The following is a 13,367-nucleotide window of genomic DNA, read 5'->3' on the forward strand; positions in this document are numbered from 1 at the left end:
TTATCTTAACTTGAATTACTGAATCAGAATACAAAAAAATCCACCACTGTAGACACTGTACTGCCATCTAATGGCATGGTTCAGCATGATTGTCTATGAATTTTATGTAAATAACACTGATACTACTTTTAGAGAGCAGTCTACACAATAATTAATTCTCTTACCTGTCCAACAAAAAAGAAGACACTGCGGGACAATGTGGTGAAACACACTGAGGGTGTGACCCGCACCTTACATAATTAAAACACTTTTAATATAAAACTATTATGAGTACAGTCTCCATCTCATGTGAGTGTACACCAGACGTCTTTATACAAATACACAATTTACTTCTTAATGTCTGCTTTTTAAATCATCACCAAACTACTGAATGCAATTTTAATACAGCTCAGTTCATGTCTGTGTTTTTCCCATGCATTTCACAGAGGTTGCATTCAGCTGCAGCTGATTGCCTTTAAGAGGAATCATTTATTTGCTCATCATGATTCCATTCTATCCCGTTCTTTTCTATTCGGCTCTTCTCTGTTGCTCAGGAAGAAGAAAAAGCAGAAAGGAGAAAGATTAGAAGGACTGAGAGAGGTGCTTGCCTTTGGTCTGAGGAACATGATGTTATAATACTCACAAGCACACACAATGTAGGAACAGTGGTGTGTATGGACAGAGATGCTGGCACACTTTGAGCATAAGAAGCAAAAGCCTTTGATCTTGGAAGGTCTATTGCCTTCTGCATTTCAAAGCAGAGACAAAGCACAGTCAACACACACACACACTGATACTCCCAAACACACACACATATGTACTGCGGCACTTAGTAGAACCCCACAGCACTGAGTGTCCTTGGACGGCTGACTGACTGACAAACCGAGGCTTAGGTCTCACACACACACACAGCTTACACACACACAGACGCTCACAGCGCTGCAATCTATACTGTCACAAAAAAGTCTCCCTACTGCCAATAATGAGACCCGCTTTATCAAATTAATGTCTCTCTCTTCTTCTCTCTGTCATTTTTCTCCTAAAAGACTGAGAGATTCGAAAGGAAACTGAGGGAGTATATAGACCAGGGCAAAGGGAGCAAGAGAGAGGAAGGAGATAAGGCTTCTCCTCCAAGGGCTCTGGCAGCGGGGCTACAGTGGAAGCAGGGACTGCTGGGGGAATGAAGGGATGCATGGGAGATATTTAATAAGGAAGAATACGATGAAGGAGAGAGACATGTATTATTCATCCCCACTCTCATCCACTGAGTTTGCGCAAATCAAACAGAAGCTCTCTTTGTTTGAGAGATCAAGCCTGGCTGTTGGACTTGTATAGATTTTATTAAAATCATTTGATTGAAGTCGAAGGAGGATGAGGAGTACAGATGTGCTCCAGTCAATGTACGGGATGTGTGGAAAGGGAAATTTTGACCCTTATACAGGAGTGAATTGGAATGGAAGAATACATTTAGACAGGAAGGACGAAAATGATCTTAGCGTGTCGCCGTAAATCTGCCCCACTCTCTGACTCTCTGGAGGGAAGCGTTTTCCTGTAGGTTTTCGCAGCAGGCAGACAGAGTGCGCGTGTGCTAAGAACGTAAGAAAAACACCCTCGGATTGCAATACCAAATGTGCAACATCCAAATATACACAGCCATGTGGTGACAAATCACTTACATAAAAATTCTCATGCACAGCAGGAAAGTGTGACGGCGTGAAAGAAGCAGAAATAAAGTGTGCGTAACATGCAGAGGAACGAGCCGGTGAATGTGTGAGAAACCTACAGTATTTACAGAGTAGCCTAAAAGTTTCTGAAAGCTGCAGAAGCACTGTCTGCATGTTGTTTTAATTCAGTGGTGGATAAAGTACACAAAGTTTTTGCAACATCCAGGCATGTTTTTGATTGAAAAGATGATTTCTACTCTAATTTAAAGGTTTTCTTTAGGTCTTGTGTTAATCTGCAGTAATTACAATTACTTTTATATTTAAGTATTATTATATTTTCAATTCTACTACTGCTCTTAATAACCAACAGCATCACTGCAACATTTTTATAAAGTAGTTCAGTAAACCAACAGTTAATATTGAAGAACTTCAGCCCTCATTTTTCAGTGGTCCTCTCCATTAAACCAGAAGGAGCATCAAAAGGTTTGGGTGAAAATGTGCTGTCGGCAAACCACTTATTACATTTCGCAGACATGAAACCATTCAGGAGTTAGTCACCATGACTCTGTCTCTGTGATCTAGCTGTACCTGACACATACACACACAAATCCAAAGATAACTACCTTTCTAATCTACAGCATGTGAAAAGCTGTACATCAAAGAAGTAGCATGTCCAAATACACACCAAGCAAAAAATATCAGTATGACCTACTATTTCCACAGAGACTGAAAAACCAGTGAGGAGAGGAGAGTCGTTGTCATATTTGTAAATGTCAATGTACAGACATGCAGTTGACATCGTAAGTCACATGACAATGTCAGCATGATGGATGTATGTTTAGATTATATTCATACTACACACATAAATATTATATACTTTATGGACTGTCAAGAAGCACATTTTTCAATAAAATACAGTACATACTCAGACAGCATGCAATTTCCTGACGATTTAAGGTGTGCACAGCTACAATGATGAATTTCTCATGGTGATTTCATATGCAACAAACTCCATTGCTGTGTAAAATGCATTTAGTTTTGAAACAAAGACAAAGAAACAATGAAAACAGAAGCAGTTCTTATTATAGTTCGTTTTAGATTGTATATAATGTTTTGTGAGATTGCACTCAGACACTCATACACTGGGAGTGGTAGCCTACTGAAGGGGCTTTACTCTATTCCACACACTTCAATGGTACATGACTGCCATCTAGTGCAACATCTGTTTTTGCTGCGAGCCGGATCATTAAAAAAGACTTTGCAGGTTTTCTTTGTGTGTGTGTGTGTGTGTGTGTGTGTGTGTGTGTGTGTGTGTGTGTGTGTGTGTGTGTGTGTGTGTGTGTGTGTGTGTGTGTGTAAGAAAGAGAATGTAACTGAATTTATTTGAGCAAGAACCAGAGAGAGAGAAAGACAGCATGTTGGGGGAATATGTGAAAGCGAGCGAGATTGAGTTGTTTTAACATTTCTCCTCTCTCTCTCTCTCTCTCTCTCTCTCTCTCTGAGCAGCACATTCATCATAAGAATCTTCTCAGTGTATCTCTGTGTGGAATTGATGAACCATCAACACAATTCTCCTCACTTTCTCTTTATATTGATAAAACAATCATGCATGTTTCTCCTCCAGTCACCAGTGCCCACTTATAAGATAAATGGGGTGTCACACAAACACATTTTTGCTTTTTCTTCTATTGCTCTAATGTATACAGTACTTCAACCTGCCTAAGAGACAGAGATAGAGAAAGAGGACAAAAATAGTATTCTCCATATTTTTTCAATACAGATTCTATCGTCTTATACAATGTCACTATTTTGACATATTTCGTGTTTGAACAATCGGTTCCATTGTTCTGAAGTCAGTGGAGTTTTAGAATGGAAAATAAGAAAATAAGAGTTGTGTCCCAAATAACACACTATACACACTATGTATTTATTCTATGCACTTTGTACTGAACCCTAAAAGAATTATATAAGGCTATTTTGTCATCCAACATTGTATTTTATACCCTTGTAGTGCTTATACTTGCAATCTTGTAAACTACTTACCGTCTTGTACAGTTAAAATACTGAAAAAGTGGTCAGAAACTTAGTAGTGGTGATGTTGAAGTTATGTGACTGTGGTGTAGTTCATTTATTGCTTAATGATAGCTTTTCATGTCTGGCAATTGTATTTAGGCATCAAAATTCATAAAAACTATGTTCATAGATGAACAAATCATGTTTTGTTGGACATAGAGCTTAATTTCTGCAATAATCCAAATGCCAATAGAAAAATCCTATTGGCTTTTTGTCAAGGGAATCAGGGTGATGATAACACTGGGTTGCATTTCTTGCAAACAGAGATAGACTGAGAATTTATGTCCACCGCAAACCAGCAGCTCATGATCTCCCACTATGCTTCAAAGCATATAAATGTCAACCATGTTCTATATAACTACTTCTTGCTGTACAATCTAGTTAATACGTAGATTTTCAATGTACTTTTATATATCTAAAATATCTGTAAATTGGAAATATAGTACAATTAAATTATAAAATAAAAGTATAACCCAATCAGGTGCTTGAAAGGTAAGATCCTCACAATAAAATTACAGAGACCTAGATTCAAATCCCAGATGATTACTCTTCAGTTTTCATTAAACTCAAGTGTGGGGCTCATTTGATTGTGTTTATTTTATGAATTTACTGACTTGAATAAATTGACCTGAGTTTTTTATATATATATATATATATATATATATATATATATATATATATATATATATATATTTCTTTCCATCCCCAAGTGTTTGGCTTCCAGCAGAAGCAGTCTGAAAACAGCAAAAGTGGTGAGGGCGGCCAGTGGCAGAGAGGGAAATATAGCATAGAAAGCATGTAAATAGTAGCCTGGTAAGACAAAAATCTTTAGACAACTTTCAATTAGACGGCTGGGCTAAACTTCTTATAAAACTGTCATGAATTTGTGATAAATTAAGCTAAATGTGTGCCTGACAGTTGCAGGGGCTGAAACCAGACGTGCTGTACAGAAGACTACAGGAGACTAATTCTTGCGCATAGGCCACAAACCACAATTTAAATAGGCCGGGCTGATGAGGGCAGAAAAGTAAATCTGTTTTGTTCTAGTGCCCAAAAGTTGACTGCCCCACTGGGAAAACTCCCAGAAGCGATTTTCAGCACTTCTGATTCCATCGTCTTTAAGTCAATGTGCTTTTAAATGGTATTTTGGTTAAATAAGGTATGTGGTTATTCTACAACATAAAATACATCACTAATACCCTTTGTGATTTTTTTAAAACATTTTTACTTGTCTTTAAAAAATGCAGTTTCTAGTTTATTTATTTGAAGTGTAATTTGGTTATTTAGTTTTGTTCAGGTCCCATTCATTCCAAGTAGGGATAACTGCTGCTGGAGCAATGGATGTGGCAAAAGTTTAGTGCATGCCAAAAGGTAGGGGCATGGAGAATGGTATTCATGATTGGTCGACAAAGCTGTCTCTCAGGGTGTGGGGGTAGGGTTAGGGCTGGGTTAGGGGTAGTTCCCTTTCAAGGGAACTTCGAACTGCGTCCTCTAGTGGTCGCTATGGGGAACACCTCATCGTGACCCGTGTCTGAAGCATACATTGAAAAAAAACAAACGAGTTGGCCGGCGACAGCCTCTGACATCACTACCGGCGCGACTATAAACAGGCAGCCATCTGCTTCCCGCGGTTCAGGACCCGCTGCTGCTGAGGCACGGAGGAGAATGAGCTCGTGAGAATTTCAGGTGGATCTGTCTGAATGGTTTAAAGAGGCACTTTCCCTTTCATGCTCATAATGGCGGCGGACGAGAGAGAGCCTCGGGAGGATGATGTTATATCTTTAACACTTTCTGATACTGAGGTTAGTGCTCTGCTGGGTTTTTACCCAGGAAAAAGCAGGAGATATTTGAGGATGGTGAAGAAGCTGAGGCTGAGCCTTCTCAATTCTCCTGCCCTGTGTATGTAGAGCTGTTGGAGTTTATGGATCGCGCCACGGCAAGGTTGGACTTGCCATGAAAGTACGCTAACAAGGTGACGCCGTGAGGCCGCTTTGATGAGTGTTATCTTTCCGACCATAGCCCTCCAGCTCAGGTGAGCCTTCCATTTCTGCCTGATCTCCATACAGAGATCGAAAGGAAATGAAAGAGGCCGTATTCTTCTTGCATCCATCGGTTTCGGCATAAGAGTTTTCGCGCGGTTGCTTTGTGCCCTTTCTTGAGTTGGTAAAAGTCCCGTTCATCTTGGGCGCCACTTCACCTATGTATCCTTGGATACCTATCTAAACAGGGTGTTGCTACTGGAGATCTGTTGAGACAGCTCCTTCAGCAAGCTTTTGCGAAAGCAAGCAGTAGCCCCTGTGTGACAGGCAAGACTTAGTATAAAATGCTAGGTTCCTAGCCGTATCCCTTTAAAGGAATCTTTCCTGATTCCAAGCCTTCAGCTCTACCCCGGGACGAGGCCCTAACAATTAAGTTGGGTATGTAGCTTAGACCTTTGGCCGTAAGGGGTACTGTCACAGACAGCTGTCTAAACGTCCCAGGGGCAACTCCCATGGAAATGGTAGAGTTGGTACTTAGTGTTCGCCATGATTCTGGCCTGCACTCCCCTCAGCATGGCGGCATGGGTATACGGTTCCCCATTGCGACCATTAGAGGACACAGTTCGAAGTTCCCTTGAAAGGGAACGTCTCAGGTTATGAATGTAACCATGGTTCCCTGAGTAGGGAACGAGACACTGTGTCCTCTAGCTCCCTGCCATGCTTCGGACGCAAGCTTCAGACGAAGAAGTGAATGACGTGTTATCCCGGTGCCTGTTTAGAGTCGCGCCGGTAGTGACGTCAGAGGCTGTCGCCGGCCAACTCGTTGGTGTTTTTTCAATGTATGCTTCAGACATGGGTCACGACGAGGTGTTCCCCATAGCGACCCCTAGAGGATGCAGTGTCTCGTTCCCTACTCAGGGAACCATGGTTACATTCGTAATCTGAGATGTTTCTGTTGGGGGGTGTTTTTGACCTATACTGCAGCCAGCCACCAGATGATGCTCAAAATGTTTTCGCTTCACTTTTCAGCACATGTCAGGAACACTTGGTTGACTAATGCAGATTAATGCATCCCTAATAAGTCACAAACAGTTTTCAAGTGATTGCACAGATGAGACTCTGCCTCAATTTTTTATTCATTTGTTCTACTGTATACAAATATTCACACACAAAAAAAACAGCTCAGCTCAATCATCTCAACATTCATGTGTCCATGTCAGTCACTGTATAAATATATATACACACATATAAACACTCATGTGTATATACGTAAAACATTTTTTTTTATCCTTCATATTTATCAGCATACACAATGCTGAGTGAGAGAGTTCTGAGACAAACAAATTTAGGCACCACTGTTGCACTGTCCTCTCTGGCACTGGACAAAGTTCTTGCAATTCAAAAAAGTTGCAATCATTTTTGCCAAAACAGAATCAGTTTAGTGCTCCATAGTGGATGATTTGTATGAGTGGAGAGAGGTATAATGATCACAGTGATGGTAACGCCCTTGAAACAGGGCACTCAGTTCCAGAAAGAGGGATTTTGGGTCAAAATCTGCATATCATATAAATTACTCAGAAAAAAAAAAGAAAGAAACTCAGCTACCCAAAAGAAATCACATTACTACAATTTAATAACTTTTAATAAACATATTCATGATGAATAAAATAAAATAAAATAAAATAAAATAAAATAAAATAAAATAAAATAAAATAAAACGATTTCAGAGAATAAATGCGGCAAGAGGCGTTCTAATCTAAGTCCATCAAAAAAAATTCTGGATTTGATGTCAATTTTCAGCTTTTTAACGCATCTTTACAAATATTCTCCTTGATCTAACTAACATAACTAATGCCGCCAAAAGCGACTCTTTCCTGGTAAGGAAAGCAGTAGTGCAACAACCTTTAGCAGGATAATTCAGTAGCGCTTTCCACACAGCAGTTAGTCAAGACGCCTTATAAACGCCACACCTGAACATGTCTTCAAAATACATCAGAGTGTCTGCTATGAATTGTACACAGCTTGGGTTTAATTTCTTTTTATTTTATTTTCTTTTTTGTAATAAATTTATTTATTTATTTAACAAATGTGCCAAAACAATATGCTGGCATCATTCCAGTACTGTAAAATGGTGTTTTAAATCAAAAATAAAAAGTGTAATGATAATTTAAATACATTGCTTAAGGAAATATTTAGCACATTCTAAGACTGAACAGAGTAATCTGTATTAATTTACTGAACCATTACATTGTGTTCATTATTTCACTATGTAGGCGTTCTGACATGCTGCTTTATGTTAAGTGTTACTCTTTTTCTTTTTTCTTTCCCTTTTTTCTTTTCTTTTTTCTTAAAAAAATATTGTCAAGTACAGGAGCTCTGTGGTAGTAAACAGAAGTGACAAAACTAAAAGGCCAGATTTCACCCTGGACCCTTAAGAGGAAGGGAAAGGATTATTATTTTCACACTACAGGGAAACCGCAACCTTACTAACTAAATATTAAAGTTAATATAATATAACTAAGCTTGTGATGATGTCAAAGGCCGAGATATATCAAACAACAACCAGCTGCCTTTCAAACTCTTATGACTTCAAATGTCGGGAGAAATTTTTTTTTTAATTGTTTACTCACCCTTGGGTCATTCCAAACCTAAATGTTAATCATTTTTCTGTGGGTCACCAAAGCAGACGTTTTTAAAGAATCGTTATATAGGTCTTGCCATACAACACAGTTCACGGGGACCATGGGATGTTATGCACCAAAAACAAAAACAACATAACACAATAAGGGAAATCTATCCATATGACTTGTGCATTAGATTTCACGTCTTCTGAAGCCATATGACAGTTTTTGTGGAAACCAGACTGAAATTGAAATGTTCTCACTAATAATCTTTACTTCCAACCAAGCTATGGTCAAGCCTGAGTCCAGATGCAGTTTCGTAATTTTTGTTAAAATGGCATTGGAACTTTGTTGCATAGTAACACAGTGTGCCATTTTTACAGCTGAAATGAAATGGAAAGATATTTTTTTCTTCAAAAAAGAGTGAAAAGAAATTATATCCATCGGTTGATGACTGGATTTTGAGATGTTGGTACACTTAAAAATGGAGGCAGATCTGAATGTGAACTTGACCAGTGGGCGATTGGTGTTGACAAGACATCAAATTGACGTCAAAAAGCAGGCCAGATATGCAAATCAAACCATCAAAAACGTCACATGACGTTGACACACTGGCCAGCATATACATTAAAACCAATTTCAGTGTGGGATTTAAACTGCTATCTTTACCCAATAAACAGGACAAAAAAAATCATAAATGTTGATGTTTTGATAATTATGATAATCATATGCATGGAATAATTGTGACTCGGGGTAAACTTGAAGTTTGGAGGAGGGCAAGACTATCAGTGAATAATGACTTAAATTTCAACCTGTTTCTCACACAAATCCATAAAACATGATCAGCTGTGAAAACAGTAATCAGTGTTTGAGATGTATACTCAACTCTTCAAAACATAATTTAAACATCTGTATTGGAAGAAGCAAAATTGAACATAACACAGGATCTTAAATGCATTTAAGACACATATTTTAAATAATTTAACTTTTAAAATTTGCATGCCAAATTAAATGCAACTTCGATCAAGCCTGCCATGATGAAAACAACTTTGTTACATCATTTCAGTAATCTACAAGATGAGCAGACTTGCTTTCTTCGTTTTTTTATTATTATTATTCATTTGGTCAGTGAGTCTTTATATACTGACAAAACATGATGCCTGTTTGTTATGCTAATGGCCACATACACACAGTAAAGTTTCAACTGCATTTAAATAGGGATTGAATCCCCTAAACAGATCCCCGGACAGAACTCACTTTCGAAACTGACACCATGGTAACCATAGCAATGTTTTGCCATCTTGCACATTAGGTATCAAGCATTTTTGGGATGATTGGGATTGGCTCATAAAGCGATCCAGTTTATAGAGTTAATAAAAGAGACAGGTGCAAGTCACTATATTTTGATATGTGGCTTATTTCTAAGATAATGTGTTTGGAGTTTCTGTAAATGTGGTTGTCACTACTGACATTTTTCAGGAGTCAATTCATTTGTAAAATGCAGTTGTCACTCCTGTAAATTAAACCATGAGAAACGGTGCAACTGTCAAACACACCCATTTGAAGCATTTGTAATGTCGTCCAACAAAAAACAAAACAAAATGCAAATGTACAGAATACTTGAAATATAGCACATGAGTTGTAGAACTACTATTATGTTGCTTTTTGGTGTGGTTATTTTATTTTTATTTTTATTTTTTTCTGAGATTAACAGCCCTTGGTCACTATGAACCTTGGTTGTATTGCAAGAACGGTGTAACAGTTCCTCAAAAAATGATTTTGTAACCCTATTAAACTACTGCATATACAATAGGAGTGGCAGGAGGGAAAGTAAATGACAGAATTTTCACTTGTGGGTGAACCCTCCCTTTAAGACATATTTCCAGGGAAGTGTTTTGTTAGTTTTTTTTCTACAATTTGGAGATTTGGCTAATATTGGACTTCTCCAAAATCTCTGTTCCCCATACCCCCCCCTTGACACAACAATACTCCACACATTATAGAAAATGGAGTATGAACAGAAGACATGTGAAGAGGAGATGTTCTGCAAAATGCTAACATGACATTTTTTGGCCTTCAAAGGCATAAGTGTGAGGCTAAAAAAATCACCATAAAAAGGCTTCCAACCCAGGACTGTACCCAGGTGAAGCTACATTCCATTTAAATTTAAAAAAATAAAAAATAAAAAATGACAAAGAAACTAAAAAATGTTTTGGCTTCTGGTTGACCCTCATTTATTTTGTTTTAAGGCTTCTTTTTCTCTCCGTTTCTTCCTCTTCTCTACTGTTCCTCACAGCTTTTTGCTTTTCTTGAACAAGCTCTTGATCTTGGAGCGTTTTTTCTCTCCGTTGTCGCAAAAGTCCTGGGAGGAGGTGGGTTGGGGTTGCTTGGGCTCCTTGATAGATTTGCTTTCTATGTCGAGTGAGCTAATCGAAGGGTAATGTCCCCCTGGAGGCATCCCACCAGCGGACAGCTGCCCCATGCTGTATGACTTTTCCAGAATGCCATTATAGGCCACAGATTTGGTGCCAGGATGAAAGATTAAACTTTGAGATTCTGGGAGGACAGAAGAGCGGGTAAGGTCAGGAGAGCCCTTGTGAATGGAGGAGGAGTCAAGAGGAGATGAAGGGGAGGATGTGGTAGAAGGTAAGGTCTCCATGGCGACAGCCTGCGCCTCCTGCGCCAGGAGAAGAAGTTCCTCACGAGAGATTTTACGTGGTGGGGTCTCCATGCCTGTAGCACATGTACTTTGAACAGAGGGACCGGAGAACTGCTTCCTGCCCAAAGAGGAACTGAGAGAATCTGAATCTGAGCATGTGTCCTGAAGATCCCTGTGTGACAGAAAGCTGCATTTATTTGATCAAAATACAGTAAAAACATTAATATTTCAAAATATTATTACAATTTAAAAACATGTTTTCTATTTGAATATATTTTAAAATGCAACTTATTCGTGTAATGGAAAAGCTGAATTTTCAGCAGCCATTATGCAATCTAAATCATTTCAATAAGCTGATTTGGTGCTCAAGAAATAATTCTTATTATTATAAATGCTGTAGACAGTTTTCACTGCCTTATATTTTGTGGAAACTGTAATGCACTACCATTCAGAAGTTTGGTTTAAATACTTTTTTTAGATAAAAATTAACTGTTTTCAACGTTGATAATAGCAAGAACCATTATTAATAATTGAGCATCAATAACCATTGACAATAATTAAGCACCAGATCAATATATTAAAGTGATTTCTGAAGGAACGTGACACCGAAGACTGGAGTAATGGCTTGCCATGACAGAAATAAAAAAAATTACAAAATATACAACAAGAAAAAAACAATCATAAAAAATCGCAATAGCATTTAACAATATTACTTTTTTTTTTTTTTACTATATTTTGATGAATAGATAAACCTGAGTATAAGTGACTTTCAAAAACATTTTATTCCAAACTTTTAACCAAAACTGTGCATTCATTAAAATTATTCATATATAAATGTGATTTTATAAAGGTAAATAGGTAAATTAACATGTACAGAATTTTAAATAAATGAATTAACATATATACAAAGAAAAGCTAATGTACCCTTTCCTTTCAACAGTGAAGAAGATGTGCTCATCGTCTCCCTCGGGTCTGTAGGCCAGTGGGGCCGAGGCCATAGACAACAGGTCAGGGTCAGGAGAAAGGGACGAGGGCTGAGAGAGAAGACTTCTGCGAGAACGACAAACACTGCTGTTGCGGGTCAGAGGAGGTCGAATCAAAGGAGCTGTGTAGAAAACACAATAGATCTTTATGCACCTTAGCATGGTATACTTATCATAACATAGAAAGTAAGACTTATTCTCATAATTAACGGGCTGCAAAATTTAGGCATCACAGGGTTTATTGGACAACGTTAAAAATTAATAAATAATTTATTCTTTTTTTTTATTTATTTATTTTTATTTAATAAATATCTTTATTCCATACCAGAAACTGGTATGGAACCCATGTCTTGCATTGCTTTGGTAACACTTTATAATAACTTTCATTTATTAATCATTAACAAACATTATATAATGCTTAACAGATCATTAGTTAATATATATTCACATACTGTAGCTAGAAATGTGAGATTATGTTCTTGTTGATGTTTACTAATGAACTTACTAAACATTACCTAATGATTAACACATGATTATTTAATGAAAATTGAAATGCTTACAAATGTTAGTAAACTTTCAGTTCATATGATCTTCATTTGTTGGTCTTTGTTTATTGTGTAGACCTCTATTTACACATCTTAATTAACAAATAATCTATTCATAATTTGTTCATGTTTTTGCAGTACCCAATCTAAAGTGGAAACTATTAATCATTTGCAAATGTTTATAAATGTTTACTAATCATTAATACCTTTATGAACAGTCATCTCAGTGGCAATAAGTGTCCCGAAAGAGCTGAATTTACCCTATTCACACATCTTTACTAATCATTTATTAATCATATGTTCATGTTTCTGCAGTAGCCAATCTAAAGTTGAAACTATTAATCATTTGTAAATGTTTATAAACGATTACTAATCATTTAGTATCTTTATGGGCATTGGACTTTTAGCTAGTGTAACAAGGTTTGTGTAAAGGGTGACTGGTTAAGTTTTGCTAAATGCTAAAGACATAACAGGTTGTCATTTTGGTGCAAATAAAAATGTATTGCCTCAACACTCACATAAGTATACTACTCTTCAGTATATCATCATTCCTTGAATCATAAATAAACAGGGGAAAACATATATATATATATTTAAAGAAAATACTTGTTCATTTATTAAAACAATATAATACTGTATAAACATATTGAACCATGTTCCCTTATAATAATCAATTTGTCCCCTGTACACTGTTGACCCTTTAACCAACCCTTAAACCAACTCATACCACCAAACCTGATCCTAACCTTACCAACATCACACCTCAATAGCAGCAAAAGTGCTGTGCATTAACACAAGCTTTTAATCATTTTATAACATCTGTTAAAATCATTTGTAGATTTTCAATAAGTGCTTGATTATATG

General features: G+C 37.3%; 1 protein-coding gene across 2 annotated transcripts in view; it reads right to left on the reverse strand.

Annotated features, from left to right (window-relative positions):
* Nucleotides 1–10,315: 10,315 nt before the first annotated feature.
* Nucleotides 10,316–13,367, reverse strand: part of LOC109110414 (stromal interaction molecule 2-like) — a 37,816-nt gene continuing 34,764 nt past the window's right edge. For both annotated transcript variants that reach the window (XM_042760801.1, XM_042760802.1), the window contains exons 12-13: nucleotides 11,900–12,080; nucleotides 10,316–11,147 (exon numbers count right to left, since the gene is read on the reverse strand). In XM_042760801.1, coding sequence (XP_042616735.1) covers nucleotides 10,607–11,147; nucleotides 11,900–12,080 — 722 coding nt within the window. In that variant the 3' untranslated portion in view covers nucleotides 10,316–10,606. The remainder of the gene's footprint in view (nucleotides 11,148–11,899; nucleotides 12,081–13,367) is intronic.

Source organism: Cyprinus carpio, chromosome A7 (assembly GCF_018340385.1).
Source record: "Cyprinus carpio isolate SPL01 chromosome A7, ASM1834038v1, whole genome shotgun sequence".
NCBI classification, from domain to species: domain Eukaryota; kingdom Metazoa; phylum Chordata; class Actinopteri; order Cypriniformes; family Cyprinidae; genus Cyprinus; species Cyprinus carpio.